General features: G+C 36.4%; 1 protein-coding gene across 1 annotated transcript in view; it reads right to left on the reverse strand.

Annotated features, from left to right (window-relative positions):
- grm4 (glutamate receptor, metabotropic 4) overlaps positions 1-21,666 on the reverse strand; it is a 64,347-nt gene that overhangs the window by 10,184 nt on the left and 32,497 nt on the right. The window contains exons 8-11 of the mRNA XM_016458528.1: positions 18,572-18,772; positions 12,606-12,742; positions 10,902-11,837; positions 1,235-1,484 (exon numbers count right to left, since the gene is read on the reverse strand). Of these exons, the coding sequence (XP_016314014.1) occupies positions 1,235-1,484; positions 10,902-11,837; positions 12,606-12,742; positions 18,572-18,772 (1,524 nt within the window). The remainder of the gene's footprint in view (positions 1-1,234; positions 1,485-10,901; positions 11,838-12,605; positions 12,743-18,571; positions 18,773-21,666) is intronic.

Consider the following 21,666-nt stretch of genomic DNA (forward strand, 5'->3'; position numbering starts at 1 on the left):
CAGATGGCCCATACAAAAAAAAAAAAAAAAAAATCTGCTGTGTCTACTGAGGATTCTGTATTCCAGATATAGCACCAGAAGATAGCGCCTCTTGTCTGTTTTCGCAGGTTTCTCTTAATGAATATGTCATTTGGAGCATGCAAAATAAAGGGCAACGTCAATGCAAATTAATTAAACAGTTCTTACAAAGTGATTTATCACCTCTGAAAACTTCAGAAAAGGTGTGCAAATGAATACCACATTAGATTAAGAGCACAAAATCATATCTGAATGTAACATGTGATGTCATATTCAAACTTAAAACACATAAAACACACTCATCTGCAAGACAGTACCTATCCAGGCACTGCAACTAAGTATAAAAATACAAAATTAAAAATACTTTTTTGTAACATCGAAACAAATCTTAAATTGAAAACCTAAATATACAAAATGAAACAAGTGCATGTGTGGCTATTTGTGTTATTCTTACCCTTAGTATACCCATAATGCTTACAGACAATTCGATAGATTGCACAAGCCAATTAGTACATTTTATTTGGGATCTTGGTAAATCAGGGCCTTAATGAATAATATAATTATGCGAACAAAGACTCAGCCTTTTGTTTCTCTTTCAAGACAGCTACAGGTTTGCTTCTGTTCTAGAATGTGAGTTATTTCTGCTGAGGCAGCAGGGTTTTATTTACTGCTGTATTACAAAGCTTGTTTCTCAGCTGCTGTGTTTTATTGATATTTAAATTAGCAGGAGATGGGTTTCGGTAAGGACTGAAGTACCGATTCAACCGATTTGCCTCTTGATCATTTAAAAACCACACCGCCAACCCATATCTGATGCCAAATGTTTAGATTCTAACATAATGAAACCAAAATAACCTTTCGCAATGTGAGCCAGACGATTAGCGGGTTGTCTTGTTATGATCATCACACAGACGCCATTAAATGTCTTCATTGCATTATAAAAAAGAAAGTTATATTGGTTTGGAATGATCAAGGAGTAAATAATAACAGATTTGTTGATTTTGGGTGAATTCAGCCTTTAAAAGAAAGAGAAATCTAAAGCAACCGCATCCAGACTGCAGAGGCACGGTTTTGCAACCCTCTTCAAATTCGGATCCGTTTAAGTGAGCAAAGGAATGATGATGAATTATATTCTTAAAGATTACAATAACAAGTTTATTGCAGTATAAAAATCAGTGTCAGTAACAATAAAGTGTTTATCGTCAAACCTGCTCACCCTGAGTTTCCAGGTTCTCGCACAGCTCCGACTTGGCTTCTCCGTTGGGCCGCAGGCTGGCCTTGGGGTTGAACTTGTTAGACATGGTGGCGGCAGTGACCACAGCTTTCAGGCTGCGAGTGCTGCGTTTGGCCACATTCTGTTCCGGGTGGAAGAGCACCACATAGACCTTTGGCATGTAGAGCATCCCCAGAGACACAGACGCGCTCAGACTCACCGAGATGGTCAGCGTGGTCGTTTGTATGTACAGCTGCGAAACAAAATCACAGCATATGAAAATTAGAAATCTCTGAAAACAAAGCCATTACTACACGCCATACTGGGTCGTAATTGGTCAATTACAGCTTTCTGTGGCCAAATATTTTTGTATAATGAAACTGTATATTTTGCTGTTGCCCTGGGCAACCAATGCCCAGCAGTGTGCTAGTTTTATATCACACCGCAGTCTATTTCTTTCCACATAATCAAATAATTTTCACTGAAATCAATATTTTAAGTTCATTTATTTACTTACTTGATTGGCAAGGAATAATGTAAGGGATAATGCAGGTCATTATTACAAACTAAAGCCCTTCAGGATGGCACAATAGCCTTCTGCTTCGCCTATCGGGGGTGTATTATGCAATAATGGAGACTTGTTCACATGACCTGGGACCTTCATCTCACGAGGGCTTGTTGACACAATAAACCCCTGATCTAACTGACACAGTCAATATGTCAAATCTCAACAGAGAGTCATAACCTCGTGACTCAAAATGCCCAAAGCACCAAGCACCATCACCACATTCGAATATGCGCAATTCTCTGCTACATAATATGCAAATGACTAGAATGTCAGAATACACAATATTCATGATATAACGGGCAGATGACGGACAGCATTTGCTGAGATTATGAAGTGTTTAAACCAAGGTTATTACAGTTAACTAAAACCATAAAAAAATGTTCATATTTTTTCTCAGAAATCAAATTTCAGCTAGTTTCCAAGAAAAAATACATTTCTCATTTTCATTTAAAGTACTAAAATAACTAAAACTAAATAAAAAATAATAAATGTGACCCTGGACCACAAAACTAGTCTTAAGTGTCAATTTTTCAAAATCGAGATGTATACATCATCTGAAAGCTGAATAAATAAGCTTTCCATTGATGTATGGTTTGTTAGGATAGGGCAATATTTGGTTGAGATACAACTATTTGAAAATCTGGAATCTGACGGTGCAAAAAAAAACAAAATACTGAGAAAATCGCCTTTAAAGTTGTCCAAATGAAGTCCTTAGCAATGCATATTACTAATTAAAAATGAAGTTTTGATATATTTACGGTAGGAAATTTATAAAATATCTTCATGGAACATGATCTGTACTTAATATTCTAATGATTTTTGGCATAAAAGAAAAATCTATAATTTTGACCCATACAATGTATTTTTGGCTATTGCTACAAATATACCCCAGCGAACCTAAAGACTTAAGGTTTTGTGGTCCAGGGTCACAAATAAAAAATTATAAAAAAGGGCAAATTAAAAAAAATTAAAATAATCAAAACACTCAACAAATTACTAAAACTATTACACAAATTTAAGTGAAAACAGAAAATACTTATTTAAAATATGAGAAAAAAATATAATTGTATATCGATACTAAAAACTGACTCAACCAACCTGCTCTTTGCTCTTTATGGCCACACTTCAAATGAAAAACTGCTTGTGGAACTTCATTTGTTATAATAGACTTTACTGTACATATTTATCACATAATGCTCAATGTTTTTCAGCTTCTACAGTTAATGCCACATTGTCCATGTTTGATGTTTAATATACAGTATAGTGGGCTCTAAAAGGAAAATGAATAGAAAAAAAATAGTTTGGGATTTAAAATATTAAAAACGTTATGTTGCGAAAATATTATTATAAATAAGAATTATTGAAAGACAAATATATATATATATATATATATATATATATATTTAATTTGTAATACAAAAATGGCATTACATAAATAATAATAATATTATTGTAAGTCATATAAATAATACAATTCTGAAAAAAAATTAAAGTAATATATAATAAATAATTATAATAATTAAAACCATTTTCATTCTCGGGTTTTTGGACTCCATCCACTGTATATAATGAGAAGCTGTGAGCATGATTATCCGGCATGATGCGTTGTGTCATTTGTCTTGGCTAGTTAGCACAGAAACTGGGATTAACTTGCAAGTGATTGCTTTCATCGCTGGACGCTTTGTTGCGTCGTGCCCGGGTGGGACACAGTGTAAGGCATTATTACCTAAATGATGAGAGGGTAATCGTGATTATTTTTAACCAACCACTTGGAGGGACTCTGTTTGTGACATGTTTTCAGTGGCACACAAACAGATACACACCCCAGCACTAATGGCTCCAGCCACTCCATGGCACTGCTGCGAACCCCCTGCTGTTGCTTTAGAACGCTGCTGTGTGTTTTGGCTCTGGCAGACGTGACCTCGGCTCTGGCTCCTCTGTGTGCTGTGATTAAGTGTGACTCACTGCTGTGATCTCCATCCAGAGGGACTGACTGGAAAGCAGTTTCAGCACAAGTCGACAGGAAGGGTTAGGACCACATCAGCTGTGCTGGGGCTCTTCTCGAAGTAGAGACAGATGGCTACCACCCAGCACTGGCCACTATAGGCAATCCTAAAGTGTGCCATTGAAATATAGTGCAGTATCTTTAAAAAACAGGTCCTTATTAGTTAATCACGACACCAGCATTTCAGTTTATTTCAGTCTAAACTATGTTGTTTCCACCATTACATAACCATTAAAAGCCAAAGTAAATTATTAAAATAATATCTGAAAATATTTAGTTTGTATTCGTGCTGTCAAACGATTAATTGCGATTAATCGCATCCAAAATAAAAGTTTTTGTTTACATAATATGTGAGTGTGCTGTGTATATTTATTATGTATATAAATACAAACACATTCAGTATATATTTTGAAAATATTTGCAATGTATTTATATGTATATATTTATATTCATATAATTTATATTATATATAAATATATTTAATATATAAACATAACATATTTTTCTTAAATACATGCATGTTTGTGTATTTATATATACATAATAAATATACACAGTACACACATATATTATGTGAACAAAAACTTTTATTTTGATTAATCGTGATTAATCGTTTGACAGCACTAGTTTTTATTAAGTTGAAAACATATTTTTCTACTCACTATTAGAGTTATGTTAGATGTATAAAGCCTTCATTTACTAATAAAAATAATATTATTAGTATTTAAATACCAATATACACTCACCGGCCACTTTATTAGGTACACCTGTTCAATTGCTTGGTAACACAAATTGCTAACCAGCCAATCTTAATGTAAATATTAAATATATAATTAATATTAGACTTCATTAATATATACATATTTATATCTAAATATAATTTATTTAAATATTTAAATAATTTATAATATTTAAATATAACAAATAATTGTTTAATATTAATATAAAACAATGCCATATTGCTTTCAAACACAGTTGGTAATAAACTTAAGAAACAGATTAAGTGAGTGTTTTTTTTTTTTTTTTGTCAATAATGCAATTGAATGAATAATAATGACATAATAGGCAGTGGTGGATTTATATGACTGCAACTAAAACTAAAAGTAAAACTAAAAAAATACATTATTTTTGTCAACTGAAATAAAGCTGAAAGTAAATAAAAATATATTAATAATATTAGAAACTTAAATGCAAATTAAAAAAATGCTGCCTTGGCAACTAAATTAAATAAAATAAGTTTAATTTGAAGTACTAATATTACTAAAACTGAAACTGAAATATATATAAAAAATATTAAAGATAAATAGAAAGATTTTAAAAACCAAAAGCACAAATTGCAATCAATCAATAAACACATAAATAAAATATTTCTTTATTTATTGGCAAATCAAGCGTTGCGTTAGTTCTGGCAGGTCACGTTAGTCAAGCTCGCATCAGCTGACTCTCAGCTGATCCCCATCTACCTATAGGAATACGACACCTATCTATCTAAGCATTCATATATAAGGTCCCTCAGTATTATCAGCAGTTTTCGCATTGCTCAATTGCTAATTACCCTCCTCCATCCCCAGCTCCCCCTCTGTCAGTCAGGATTCAGCCTTCTAATTATCCTTTGAATCAGACTAATTCTAAAATGTGTACATAAAATTATTGAACTTTAACGATATCTGCAATACATTTATGTTGGTTCTGTTCTGTTTACCCTGGGGGGTTATCGCTGCTCTCCCTGCTCTCATCCATGCTAGGCTGCATGGATGCGCAGGGAGTTCTTGCCCAGAACAAAACCATACCGCCAATCCAAACTGTATGCTAATTGTCAATCATCTTTGACAATAGTGGTACTGACAGAAATATTTTTTTAAAAGCTAATTCAAAACTTAAAAAATAAAACTAAAATAACACTGCATGGCTGTGTACATGATTTGGATAATGTTATATTTTGACTTACAAAATGTCAGACGCCAGTTTACAACCACTTATGATAAACTGACTTTGTTAACATTTATACCTTGCCAAGACACTTTCACCAAGAAGTGCATTTGACCATTCATGCATTGAGTATATTACCACGAGGCACGAGGACCGATTACAGAGCATGCATGTATGTAGGCATGGAAAGCAGCCACCTGTCAATCAGACTAAACTTGTTGCATTAATTTTCATGTTTGAAATCAAACAGACTTACATTTGACTTGGGCTAGAGAGCTTAGTTTAAGCACCGCTCAAATTTCTTTAGTGAAATATAAAGCATAGTTGAGATAGGACAGGAAATGATGGGATCAAGATATGTCGCTTATCACTGCTCAATATGTCGGAGGTCTAACCACAAGGCCATGGCTCAGACAAAAGCTATTGTAAAATACAGTCCTTGGCCACTTAGTCAGCAGAGTCACACTTCCAAATTTAACCAGAAAATCTATTGCAGGGGTCCAACAAATCACCTGAAAGGAAAGCGAGCGGTACATACATAGTGATTAAACCAGCCCGAAATTATTAGCATTGGTCTATATGTCGAAATCTCTCACTAATCTTGCTGAACCTGAAGTTGCAATTACAGTCACAAATGAGGATTTAATGACGCACACGACACACGATTCATAGAGGTATCTCATCAATGCCTCCGCCTCGGGCTCTGTATGTGCAGACAGCACACCTGCATCTAATGAGGCTTGTGAGAAATACTGAGATGGGAACTAGACAGTGAATCAGGGTTAGTCCTCTGAGACAGTCTCTGTTGTCTCAACACATACAAAGTGTTCCACTTTTTTGCCCTCGAATTGAAACTACAAGTTAAAAAAAGGCTGCCGTTATTGCACTCCCACATATAAATGGATGACTTGATAAAACGTACACCGGAACACCATCAACTTTAATAATACAACAACAACTTCTGCCACTTCTTCACCTGCTGCTGCCAAATTATCTCTTGGGATAAAGAACAAAAAATGAACTGCCATTTTTAAAAAGGAAGTAGGTCTTATGTCAACATCAGAGGCTTTTTAAGAAAGAAGTAGGTCTCATGTTAATAGCGGTGCTGTGAAAAACACCGTTCAAAGGGATGTGAATGTTTGTCATTCAAATTAACTATGCATTATCCACATTTAATATCCTTTAATATACTTTAAAATTTAAGTACATTTTTATTTTTGGGTAAACTATTTCTTTAACAGACTGTCTCCAATCCCATGTTATTGTATCCTATGAACTTCTGGCTCAACCAATCACGTGAGTTTGGGAGCAGAAGCACCTGTTTGACTGAGCAATGCTTCACAGGTCAGTAGGGGAAAAGGTACTTGTGTTTGAGCTCTGGCCAAAAGCACAATATAAAGTAAGTGTTTTATTATTCCTCCCACTGTAATACTATTATAAATGCATTTTCCTTTATTATATTTCATAGCAGAGTGTACCAGGCTTACGCTATATTCATGTATTTAATTATATCCGTGAGAAGCTATTTTTTAATTTTCAGAAAAAAATGCACTCATGCATCTGTCTTTACAAGGTACTCATTTAGGTGACAGCAAATGAATGACAGACTGAAGGAGTTCAATAACGGGAATGTCAAAGAAACTGACATTTAACAGAGGTCAGGCCCCGCCGCTACCACACCTGTCACATCGCTGACACACACCTGTATGTAAATAAGAGATGTTGAACTCGCTCAGAAAGAGACAGTGATTATTACCCTGTCAGCAACACAAAGGAGGAAAGCCCCTGCAAGTGAACCCTATGGCATGGTAACATGATGGCACTCTAATGATAGCTTCCAGTTTTGGAGGGCGGAGATGCATACAAATAGCAGTCCATGTAAGTTGAAATGCTTGACTTAAGATATTATCAAGCTTCCTCAAAACCAACATGAGAGAGGTTGTGATAACATCCAGCAACAGAAAGAAGGGTTTGTAAGTTTTGCTTACAATGTTTCATTGCACAATATGAATTGTAATAGCAACTTGTTCAGGGACATCAGATGAAAACAAGGCATCTTCACATAATCTGGCACATGTACATCAATGTGAAGTTTTGAATGTGAAAAAAATCATGTTTAATGTCCCTGACAAATAAATAAATCCAAAAAATGTCATGGCGTAATTATCTGCCGATAAGCTGTGCCAGCAACCTGCCATTTATTCAGAGGAGGGTTTGAAATATATCATGATATTCTATAGATCCATAGGTGAAAAGTCAAAGGAACTGTTTTATTTATTTATTTTAATTAATTAATTAATTAGTAATACTGAATTTTGGAAAAATAAAACATAATCTGTGATAAAATAAAACAGATTTCATAGGACCCTATATGTAAATGTAGATATAATTATGTATATTTATAATATTTATAATAATGTAATTATAATAGAATTACAAAGAATCAGCAAAAAACACATTGAATTAAATGTGACATTTTAAAGTAGAAAGCCTGAAATAGTATGTTCTTATAAAACATGCTCCAATAAACTTAAACAATTAAATTTTACAGTTTAAGTTTCATCATTTCAATTAATTACACGTTTTTTGATTAACCACTAAAACTGAACATTTTAATGGAAACATTAAAACAAAGAGAGAGAGAAAAATAAAATAAAATGGAAAAATGAGTAATGACATAATTTTCAGGATGCACTTTCCAATGTTTTTTTTTTTTTTTTGTAATTTTTTTGCCAGCACTTAATATATTAAGGATGGGAAAAGCTACTTAATTGCATTCATTTGATTGCTTTTTTAATCTATTATAATCCACACTTTCATTTTTAAGATGCTGAAAATGATTGTGCTTCTTTTTTTTAACTAAACATTTTTATTTTAGACAGACAGGTTTTTATCAATAGTCAGATTTTGGACATGCATTCAAGTTTACCCAACAAAGCAATCAAAAATCCATCTGGATCCGTCTGAAATCCAGGAAGGAAGCATGCTAAAGCCCTAAGACCACAATGAGGCCTACCTGCCAGACTAGCTCATTTAAGAATCTTTTGGTTAAACCACAATACGATGACCCTCCGATTAATCATTTGACAGGCTGATCAAATTCAGCAGGGACCAGACCAGCTGCCCACATTCAAATGTTCCAGAAAGCCTCCAAAGACATTCATTATTCACTTTGACATAAGATGACAAACAACTGATGGAGCCGGCATGCTGATGAGCCGTCTGGCAGAAATCGTGTGACAAGTGCACAGGCAGAGAGATAAGGTAAATCACAGGCTAGGAGGAAGTGAGGCATTTAATTGCTCTAAAAAGACATGTCATCTCTGACTCGCCAGGCTTTATTGTGCTTGCCAGCCTGGATGATTGTGAGGTGCTCTTGTTTTGATATGTTAATTCCCCTCTGAAAACACTGTTTGTTGCGCACACAGTTGTGGGATTTTGTCATAGGATGCATGCTTTATTTTCTGCGCAAAACTAATTGCTAAAACTATTTCTTCAGTCCTGTGATGTACAGAGCAGAATTAACATCAAGCCCTGATTACACCATGAGAGGACTGATAGAACTTGAGTGTATAATATTGTCAAAAATTACCAGCATTTTACAAGACTGATAGTTTTACTTTGAAATCAAAGCATACTGTCATTTTCTTTGGTAATTACATTACTTTATAAAAAGCATAGTGCGTTGCATTTAAACAATATTGCACTGTTGTTGTTCTACTGCAGCAAAAACAAAATAAAAGCAAATAGTGATAAAAATTGTAACCGTTTAATTTATTCATACTGCAATAGCCACTAGATCAGGTCTGCAATAGAGTATTTTCTCATTTGCTCAAGTAAAAACTAAAATGTAAACCATAACATCACGATTAGAAATTTTAATAGCTCACTGAATTGATATCTTTTGACATAAAACTAAGTTCTGAGTTTTTAGGAAGCCATTCATTCAAGTACTCAAAGGAACATGACAAATTTTAAATTTCATAACTTCATTCCTTCATGCTTTTTTTACTCATCATATCCTGTAACTATCCCATCGTGAAAAGCATAAATGCATTCCAAGATAAAAATGAGACAGACTGCAGTTCGATCACTCAGACGATCACCACTAATTGCTAAATCAGTCAAAGACTGCTCACAGAAAATTGCACTGAAAAATTATTATAAAAGTGACTGAAAGTACGTCAGCTAGTTGCCAAGAATGCCGTAAATTCACACTAAAACCTTATATGGTGTAGATTAAAGAATCAGATGCAAGGGAAACGGTGGGAAAAAAAGAGAAGAGAGGAAACAGCATGTGATACAGGGTTACAGTTACCGTCGTTATGATTTTGTCTGATCAGCAGAAATATAGTTATTTGTTTCTTTAGGATTGGTGTAGGCAGAACGTAGTTTAAGGCAACATGCAATTACCTAAGTCAGTTCATACAATCTTATATCTGAATGAGTCATTCAAACGGTGGTTAAAAAGGCACAGTGGGGAATCTGGGTTTAATGCAGTAATGGCTCCCTACCAACAAGTATAACAATACTCAAATTGCTGAAATTGCTTGTTCAAGGCTTTGCTAAGGGAGACACTAATTAAATAAAATTCAAATTGAAAAACAAGCCCTTATCTTAAGCTTCAGAAACAGAAGGTCCCAGGTTTTCTAATTGAAATGAGTAATGCAGCCAATGCCAGGGCATTTGCATATATAATTCGGCCTCAAAATGAAGAGCCTTTTTGTTCGATATTCTAAGTCAGTCGGTGCTTGTCAGTTGATTACATCATCTACAAAAAGCTGACGCTCAATCTCCTTGCTATTTTCAAAGTCTCTTTTATCTTTGAGAGCACAGTGCTAGATGGGTAAAAGAGAGTGCCTTTGTTTTTCCCAGCCGCACATGTCCTGTTCAATATTCGAAGGAAACCACGTTAGTTCTGCGCTGTAGCGCGCCAAACCTCACGATTCTCGATTTCTCTTTGAAATAAACTGTCTGTTTTACCACTCTGCTTGATGTGAGGCCCAAATGAACATAGTCAATTTGTTCCCGCTAGTCTGTTTTTTGCAGAAAATGGACCGCACTGAATGGCATGTTTTGTAGGAAGCTGGGGCGGTAAATGCTGTCGTTACTTTAAAACGCTTGATTGCCAAGGTCTTGAGGAATTGCGCTCACTCATCTGCTCTTACCTTTTCCGTCGACTGCGACGTCCCGAAGAAAATGGGGATGAAAGCGAGCCAGATGATGCAGGTGGTGTACATGGTGAAGCCGATGGGCTTGGCCTCGTTGAAGGTCTCGGGCACCCCTCGCGTCTTGATGGCGTACACCGTGCACGTCACCATCAGCAGCATGCTGTATCCCAGGAGGCAGATGAGCGACAAGTCTGATATGTCGCACTTTAGGACTCCGCAAGCCATCTCGGGATCTGCCGTGCGCTGATCCTCGTAGTCAATGAGAGCTTGGGAAGGGTCCACTGCGAACCAGATGCACACCCCTAGGAGCTGAACGGAAATCAAGCTGAAGGTAATTACCAACTGCGAAGCCGGACTGATAAAGCGTGGCGCGCTCACTGTCATTTTTCCCTGCTCGAAAATCCGATAAATCCGATTGGTTTTGGTGAGCAGCGCCGCATAGCTGATGCTCATTCCGAGCCCCAGGAAAATTCGCCTGAGTGAACAGATCCCTATATCTGGGGTCGAGATCATCAGGAAGGTGGTGGCATAACACAGAAAGATTCCTGTAAGCAGGACGTAGCTCAGCTCCCGTCCGGATGCCTTAACAATCGGCGTGTCATTGTAGCGAATGAAAGTGACCACAACAAAAAGAGTGGCTATGATGCCGAGAATAGCGATCAGGACTGGTATGACTGCCCAGGGTGAGCTCCACTCCAGCTTCACAATCGGAATGGGCTGGCAGCCTGTGTGATTCTTGTTAGGTCTTAAATCAAAGCGGCACATCTTGCAGGAGTAGAGGTCGTGCTGATACTGGTAACCATCGCAGCGCTCGCAGTGCCAGCAGCAGGAAATGCCCTTAACGATCTTCTTGCGCCACCCGGGTTTGCAGGGCTGACTGCAGATGGAAGTCGGCACCTGCTTCCCTCCACCTGGCCACTGCATCGCCCGCATCTGAATCACAAAAAAACAAACAGTATTTACCATTTATCTCGGCTAATGACGAAACAATGTTTAACATCTCAAATTAGTGTTTTCATTTCCTCAACCATTGACTCATTAAATGAATTCTTGGGGATCTCAAAGGAGCAATTTTAAGCAGTTTTCCTTAAGGCTATACTTCAATCCTTTTTCATAAGCGATGTGTGCGTCAAGTTCACCAAAAAGTGAAAACCGTGTCAGTGTTTGCTCACTCTCACATCGCTCCAAACCCATATGCTGCTTGTTTTTCTGCGGAATGCTTTTTTGCAGAGATTATTGTGCAGCTCGTTATAAAATGACAAAAAAAAGTTATTAGAAGCTGTAAAGCTCCCAAAAAAATGTGGTCCATTTGACTTATGTGCTATAATCTAAAGCCATATGTTTAAGGAAAAGATAATAAGTGTTTATTATACCAATAATACTAATACTAAGAAGTGTTACTGGTTTTCACTTGTGTACAACGTGACATGCCGTTTTTTTTAATTCTGGACACTACCATCAGATTATAACAACATTCATTTTGGTCTGTCACACAAAGCAATTCAGAAGACTTACAATTCACACAATTCACCTTTTTGGAGCTTGAAAGCTATAATTACTCTTGTTGTATGGCAATAACTGATAAAGATTCTTCAAAAAAAAAAAAAAGCCTACATTTGTGTTGGACAAAAATAATGACAAAATACAGGTTTGGAATGGTATGATGGTGAAAAACAAGACAAGAATTTAATATATACTTACATTTAGGTAAAGTTGGTCAGTCCAGTGGCCGATGGTCTTGTATTCAGCTGTTTTGTTCTTTATCTGGTACTGGTAGATATCGTAACGGCCTGGGGCATCTCCATTCTCATTGAACTGCACCGGACTGCCGGCAATGCCTGAAGATGTGAGCAGAGAAATCTGATTAAAGGATGCAAAAAGTGTTATACCATATAAGCTTCACAGTAATGAGCAACCGCTCATGTGCAGACATATCCAGGTCAGCGTCCAAAATCTGTGAACGAAATTCACCTGAGATTGATGGTGAGCTGGAAACTGCAATATGTTAAGCTGAACTAAATGTGCTAGCAGTCAATTTAATAGAGCTTTTGTTAAATATATTGCTTTAGAGGTTACTTAATGCTATATCTATGCTATAGTAAATAACAATGCATGTTTCAAAACCACTTATTTGTAATATAACAATAAGCATCGTACCTAAAGGAGGAAAAAATAACCTCATTTACACCTGAAATTTAAAAAAAAACTGCATTACCACTGCTTAGTATAAAATGCATGGGCATATTCATTTAGCTCCGTATAAACAAGTCGAAATTCCCTTTGCAGATATCTAACCTCAAGTACATTGAGTGCTATTTCTATTTTGCAAGAGCAATAGCTTATGGAAGGAGGCAGGCCGAGGTGGACAGGATAACAATGGTGCTGCATCCCATGATGCATTTTAGATTAGGTGCCATTCTGTGGAAAACCCTGCTGTCTCAGGCTTTAAAGTTTTGGTTAAGCTATCTGAATTCCAAGCACCTGACCGTGTCCAACTTAATTCCCTGGACCCTGTGCAGCCGAGTCTACCGAACAATAGCACAAGAAATTGTGTTTTCACTACTCGTGTTTGGGTTATAACTATTTTGAGGCACAATCCACATGAAATTCTCACTGAAATCTAAGGGTGATTATCAGCAATGGTGGATTTCTGATGATGAATATCCATTCTCCTTTGTGCAGGCTTGGAAGCTGCGAGAGGCTTATTTCAAACTCTGATGAGTCAACCGCTCTGGATTAGGGAATTAAGATTTTTTGCAGCCATGCTTGGTAGCGGTGCAGTTCACCATATAATGCAGACAGATGTAAAGGATTATGAGAATTTCATAAGGACAACATATTCATCAAAACAAGAGGGTGCATATGATTGAGATTCCCAAAGTAAGCACTCAGTTACTGACTCACTCAGGCGTATGACCTTACCATATTAATTTATTATCAGCAGTGCTCAAACTTGAGCCTAAATACTAAACGCCAGCGCACAACTTGTCCCACACATTTGTGTTATGGATATGAGTGATGGCTCAAATCTTGTGGGTTAAAATCTTGTGAGGAGCAGTGTGCTATTATGTTTCTAATCATAAAATGTACGATTTTTAAGTATTTTTAAATAGTAATGCCTTAGCAACCCTCTCAAACACCCGAGAAACAACATACTCTACACTACTCACAAGACTTTAACAACCACACTGCAAACTCTGTTGTGGTGGTGACATTTTAAAAATCTAGTTACTAAACATGATATAGACAGAGCAAAACTCACAGAAACCAGTGTTATGACTTCTGTGTTTATTATTCAATATGGGGTTCTGACTCTACCAGGAAGATGCCACTAAACACTGAACTGTCCCCCGACATATATCCTTAGAGCCGTGAGTGTACTCCACAGCATCAAAGGGTTGAGAGTTTTCTTCTGAGGTTCATTTGATGAGACATTGTGCAGCACTTCAAACAATGGGATCAGGGAGAAACACAGGTAGACTTCCACCTCCAGAGACAGAGCTTACCACTCAGCCAAGAGATTCTTCTCCAACCATAATATTCAGCGGAGAAGACACACGGTCACTGCCAGCATCACAATGAGTCTTTGTCCTAAAGACTACTGAAAATCATACTGATAGAACCATAGAACAATAGAATGATAAACAGAAGGATAGATAGAATGATAGAGAAATAGATATACAGACAAACTGAAATAGATAGACACACACACACACACACAGAGACAGCTAGATAGACAGACAGAATGATAGATAGAATGATAGAATGATAGAACGATAGAACGATAGAATGATAGATAGATAGATAGATAGATAGATAGATAGATAGATAGAACGTTCAAAAGATAGAACGATCGATAGATAGATAGATAGATAGATAGATAGATAGATAGATAGATAGATAGATGATAGAACGATCGATAGAACGATCGATAGATAGAACGTAGATAGAATGATAGATAGCTAGAACGACAGAACGATCATTAATTACTCAGACAGCAAGGGTACTACCACGATCATGGTCCAGAAAAGTAGTAAGAACATCGTTAAAATGGTCCAGTTGACATCAGTGATTCAATAGTAATTTTATAAAGCTACAAGAATACTTTTTTGTGTGCAAAGAAAACTAAAATAACAGCTTTATTCAACAACTCTTCTCCTCCGTGTCACCCTACGGGCGCCATTTTGGAGAGTACCACAACGCATGCGTGCGCTCTCCTCTAAATGTAAACAAGGCGCAGTGCATGCGTGTTTCATGTCAGCAGCATCACATGCATGCGTTGATTACGTGCAGGAAAAGGACACGCATGCGTCATGATACTCTCCAAAATGGTGCCCTAGGGTGACGCGGATGAGAAGAGTTGTTGAATAAAGTTGTTATTTTAGTTTTCTTTGCGCACAAAAAATATTATCTTGTAAAAGTATTCTCCGAAGATGGACAAAGGTCTTGCGGGTTTGGAACGACATGAAGGGGAGTAATTAATGATAATTTTCATTTTTGGGTGAACTATTCCTTTAATGAAACTGAAAATGAAAGTGTTCTGTGGTTTTTCACCAGCCATCAGCAGGACTTTAAGACCCATTTTGGCAGTAATTTATGTTGTTAAAAAAGACAATGTGGAGGAAGCCTGCAATTTGAGCTTTGGAAGCAAAGCCAGCAGTTTAAAGGCCTCACACTCAGTAAACTTACAAAGAAGAAACCACTCTGGATGAGAGTGATGGCTACACAAACAGAAAAGTGATGGGCCGCCTCATTCAATCTCAGGCTATTCAAGTCTCTAACTAACCTCACTCAAAGTCACATGGAAAGGGGAGGACGGAGTTAAGTGTGAAAAGTAGCACTGAAAACGTGCAATGCAGAGTTACTAGACAGCTTTGGCTACATACAGCAGGTCTCCATTCTTGCAAAACAGTCTTTCTTATCAGGCTTATGGTTATATAGCAGTAAATCGCTGCCAGACACTGGATCTCAGCTCATCTGCTGCGAACGTCTGCCATGGCCACTTCTGAACTGGCAGGAGAAGTGTTGCAAACTGACTGCATTCTGAACACAATTATAATTATCAACATATCTGTTCATTAACAGGAATAAGATGACACTGAGTAATACAAAAGCTGTTGTTTTGCTGTAAACAGGGTTATAGGTAGAAGATTAAACTCACTAGGCCAGTATGTAATGATGCAAGAGTTTAAGACTTTGATGTAAAAAAGTGCTTGTAACGTGTCTTTCAAAAACAACAACAAAAAAAAAACTTAAGCATAATTAATGCTTGCATAAAAAAGAATTGCTGGTACTCCACTTGTTTGTACACATACCGTAGGGTACAAACATCAGACTCCACATAAAAAATCTGAGAACTTTGTTGGAGGAGTAGTGGTAGGGTTTTTATTTATTAACATAGAATTAACAAGAAATATAATCTAATATGAAATTGAGCATGTGAACTACTCCTCAGATGTTCATACTGGAGAACATGATCATCAGGCTGTGAGCAGGATCATAAACTTGTGGAGCTCATGCAGCTCAAATGCTGTTGTTATTAAAGCAAAAGAGTGAAAAGACGATTCTGAAATTCATGTACATGTCTCGCTTAAGCTTTCAACTGTTATGTTGATAATATAATTTGTTATGAAAAAAATGCAAAGTGAAAGATTTTGATAGTGGCTATTTGGCCCCACTGTATATACTGTACGAATTAAATTCATTTAATGCAACAAACACATTTACCTAATTGTTTTTAAAAACATGTTTACAGAGTTAAATAACTTGTAAATGTGTTTACATAATTAAATGTCATTTGTATATAAAAATATAAAAAAGTGAAATAACTGCGCTCACTCAATAATTAGGGTAAGTAGATCAGAAAAAAATCATAATAACTTGAAATAAAAAAAAGCAGGATCCACAATCACTTAAAAACGTAATGTTTTTTTTGTGCGTGTACAAATGGATCATCAAACATTTTGGTTTATAAGTGAGTGCGGATCCTGTTTTTTTTTTCATTTGAAGTATATATTCAAAAGATTTTTTTTCCTTAAAAAGAGCCACATATATTATACTTGTGAACTTTCTATTCAGATAATCCTTAGAAAATTCATCACAGTGTCCTCAAAATATTGGCAGCACAACTGTTTTCAAGACTGATAATAGTAATAAATATTTATTGAGCAGCAAATCAGCATATTAGAAAGATTCCCGAAGGATCATGTGACACAGAAGACTGGAGTAGTGATGCTGAAAATTCAGCTTTTCCCCTATTTATGATCAAATAAATGCAGCCTTAGTAAACATAAGAGACTTCTTTCAAAAAATATTAAAAACTACACTGTATACACTTCATTTTAAAAAGAAAAAGCAATATTTGAAGCCAGATTTCAGCATGCTTAAAATGTAATATTAATTATACACTTTACTCTATATACACATACAAATACACACACATATATATATATATATATGTGTGTGTGTGTGTGTGTGTGTGTGTGTGTGCGTTTGTGTGTATTGTGTGTAGGCGTAATGGTAAAAAAAAGAACCCCAGCAGGAGCGGATCGGCAAATGTTTGTGTGTGTGTGTGTGTGTGTGTATGTTTATGTACTGTATATGTGTGTGTGTGTGTATGTGTATGTGTATGTGTGTGTGTGTGTGTGTGTGTGTGGACAGAATAAGCAACAATAGATACTGAAGCTAAAGTAATAGGCAAACCTTACCAAACAATACCACGCTACCAATAAATGTGAACAGCACAGAATTGTCGGTACCGATGACCAGCTCAGTTCGATCACTGAGTATAATTCATTAAAACACCAGTTCTTAACTGGTTCCTAAAGGACTCCTCAATCAAGTGTTTATGTTCTGAACCAGCATTCAACTCCCGCAGTAATTGTCAGGCACTTCATTAATTCAATTAGATCTGCACGTTTTCCCCTGGAAAAAAAATGTCATGGCCTATTCCAAAGCAGACGCTATTGACACAGTAAAGCTCAGCAGAGAATCATTCAATCAAATGCACTAATGATTGAAGGGCACTTGGTCAGAGAACCACGTGACAGAGCGATTTGCATAACAGTTGACCCAGTTGGGGGAAAAAAAATTTATGACCCTGAAAGTCATATTCTATTAGCCGGTTACACTTCAGAACAGTAGGCCACATCATCATGGTCCTCAGAGTAAATGTGAATACTCAGTAAATTAATTAGTCATACTGCCATTGATAGCCCAGGAAGAACATGTCCAAAGGGTGTTGTGAGCCCACTGCAAACTGCTTTAATTAACACATACATGGCTCAGGAGGAACCTTGGCTTGGGTACGCTAAGCACATATCAAAATACTTTTCTGGGGAGCAGTCTGTCACTCCTCAGGGCTTCTGTTGTTTCTCACAACTCTAATCCATTCCAGCAGCTAATCTTTGTAAAACCATTTGTTGACGATTTATGGCCAGGGTGGGGTTTTGGTAAAAGGATTTTGGACAACTTTTGAAAAACGTATCCTGTGAGAGAGCCGTTTTAAAATTGTTATGCTGCAATAAAGAAACTTAAATTCACAGTCAGAGGGCTCATTATGCAAAACTTCCTTTTCTTAAGCACCCATAAACAGATGCTTGCTCTGTGCTAGTAGGTCTGTCAAAGGACAAACAGAAGAGCGGTAATGCAGATGGTAAACCGCTTACCTGCTATCTTGACATTGCGGATGTACTTTAGCAGCAGGGTTCCATCAACTGGGTCCATTTTGGAACAGAGTCCCACCTTGCCAAGGCACAGGTCTTTGTGCATGTTGTGGAGGGCGTGCGCCATTGCGTACACTGCATCAATCACGAACATCACCTTTCCTTCTTGCTCGTAGGACGAGTCTTTTCCGATCCTCTCTTGATCTGACAGACGAAAGAAAAAGTTTGCATCAACATCGACTGAAGTGTCATTAGATTTTGACTGAATTGTCACACTCACACCAGGAGAGCACTGGAAGAGACTGATGTTGCACATCTTGACGCTTTCTACACCGAATGCGTCGAAGTTTCTTGCCACTTCAGAGTCTTCACTAATAACGAACCAATCAGAAAGAACTCGGTGAACCAACTCAGTGAACTCGAGGCAACACTTTGGGAGACTTTTTAAATGTAATAAAATACTAAAATAAATAAAACACATAAAATAATAAATTGTGTGAACATTTTCTTTCCATGAGGCTTTTTTCATCTAAAATAAAATAAAATAAAATAAGGTTTTGATCAGAATTCTTTAAGATATACTACAAATAAAATATAAAAGCATAATTTTATTTTAGACTTACAAAGAAAGTGGCTGGAGCTGCTGTGTAACACATAAAAAATAGATTCATCGGGGCATTCATCGGCCTCATCAGGTTTGTGCAGTGCAGAAAGGCCTACTGATTATAATTACAGCAGCCTACTTTGGCTGTGTTGCAACATAATCATGTTACTTAGAGAGCATTATTCATCTTAGACAAGTGGAACACCAAACTAGTTACATTTCCCAGTTGTTTCGTTTACCAAAAATACAATAATAGTAGTTGTAATGTGATGCAATCAAATAATTTAAACTGCTCCTGCCCCAATTTGCAGTTTACTTCCGAGTCAAACGTGAATGTTTTTTATTTTATAAAATATTTGGAATTGAATTGGAATGAAATTAAGCAAAACTGTTTTTGAGAACCATACTTGTCATTTACATGCTAAGAAAACAATTCAAAACATAATAATTTAAAGCTGGTTGCTTCTTTAATAAGCACTGTGCAGAGCGGTGTTACAGGGTGATGCACTTTAAACACTAATCAATTTAATTTTATACTCCAATTTAATCGGCTTGCCAGCAACAAAACCAGAATGCATGTAGGAAATGTTTTGTTTCAGTTGCATGAAAGTAGAGCAAAGTAGACTTTAAGGATGTTCCTACTGTACATAAATGAATCACATGGCTAAGCACAAACAGTCTTAGTCCACAAAAAAGCAACTTCCTGAACAATGACCAATTTGGCATTAAAACAGGATGTAATTCCGCCAAAAAGTGCACATTTTCATCAAGGTAGCAGCTCAATGTTCTATCATCCTGTCATATAGATAATGGACACATACTGTATGGAATTGTGCTAAAACGTCTAATCTGAGTTTTAAAACCATTCTGGGGTGTAAGGATGATCTGAAAAGCACATAATTATTATAAAACTCAGCAAGCTATTATTAGAAAGTATTAGAACTATTAGAAAGTGTAAAGCAGCATCATTCTGGCATTTTTGTCATAAATGTTTCAGAATTAGGTCTAAAACATTGCTGTGGCAACTATGATATAACAAAAATGTATATTCAGGCACAGCTTTGTTCATGAATATTTAATATAGATTCTTGTGTAATAGCATAAAAATAGAATAAATAAATGAATGAATAAATAAAAAATCTATAACAAAATGTTTATCAATTATCTTATTTTTAAATAAATATTTATATAGTCATTTAATTAAATAATGTGCATACTTGAAAACATATGTATACTTTAAAACAATTGATTAGCAACACTAAAAATTAAATTAAATTAAATTAAATTAAATTGGTTTCCATTTGAGTTTACAGTTGCACTGTTATGAGTAAAAGGTTGTATTTTAAATAACTGTTACAGAACTTGTTACATGTGACACTCCAAAAAGACTGTATTCAAATAGAAAGGGGGGGGGGAATAATCAAATATCTACAATATGCCACGAGTTGTCATCTCACATGTTCAGTTATCCAAGTCCCGTATCTTGCTCTTCATGTCACGGATAAATGAAAGAGGTCTGGTACCACACGAGGGTGGAATAATAGACAGGGAGACAGCAAGCAAGATTAATTATCTCTCAGTGCTCATATAATCATGCCAGACAGCTGTATATTCATTAGAGCTGGAGTTGCTCAGCCTGGGTTTTTTTGTTTTGTAAGGTCTTAATTGCAAAGGAGCTGTTTCAATTATGACCCTGCCAGAACAAACCGTGGAGATAGCAGTCAGATGTCAGGTTGGCAGATTGCAGGGTACACTCTTCAGAATAAAGCCTGTGACATTGTCATTTTGGGTTACTGCCAGCATTTACTGTACATTAACAGTATTTCAAACAACTGCAAAAACCGAAAGAGCAATCATTACTCTTTACAATAGAATGCCTTTCAGGTTAATTTCACTTAGTGCAGTATTGTACCATTGCTTGAAATTTCAAAAGGCTGGTTTCCACTTTTGCTCAATACTCTTTTCTGTTTTGCCCAAGACAAACCCATACCTTTTCTTATCTAAACAAAGCCAGTGCATTTTTTTTCTAAAAGCTGCTGTTAGTAAAGAAATGTCTGTCCTATTCTTCTAGGGTTTCTAATCACCAGCACTTCAGCTTTGCCTTAAACAGAAAGCAAAAGGCAATTTAACATCCTCGACAGTCCCTTTGCATCTTGAAAACCCTCAATTAAAGAGGCAGGTTATGCTTGTGTAATTGTTCACCATAAGCATAACTATTGGTGGTGGTGGGGACTGTTCGAGTTCCGCCATGGGTCTGCCTGAAAGAAAAAATCCATTGAGAATCTCTGCTGGGGGAGGATGGTCAGCCCACACGCTTCTTAATGCTCTGCATACACAAACACACACAAACACATTAGCACTCTCACTGGCAGATGAACACACACATACATGCTGTTTGTATTCAGTGCACACAAAAGCCTACAGATTCTACATAGTTACAAGCACAAACTCTTGATCATATAGTGTGAGTGCTTCCACATATGCTACACACACA

Source organism: Sinocyclocheilus anshuiensis, unplaced genomic scaffold (assembly GCF_001515605.1).
Source record: "Sinocyclocheilus anshuiensis isolate Anshui unplaced genomic scaffold, SAMN03320099.WGS_v1.1 scaffold615, whole genome shotgun sequence".
NCBI classification, from domain to species: domain Eukaryota; kingdom Metazoa; phylum Chordata; class Actinopteri; order Cypriniformes; family Cyprinidae; genus Sinocyclocheilus; species Sinocyclocheilus anshuiensis.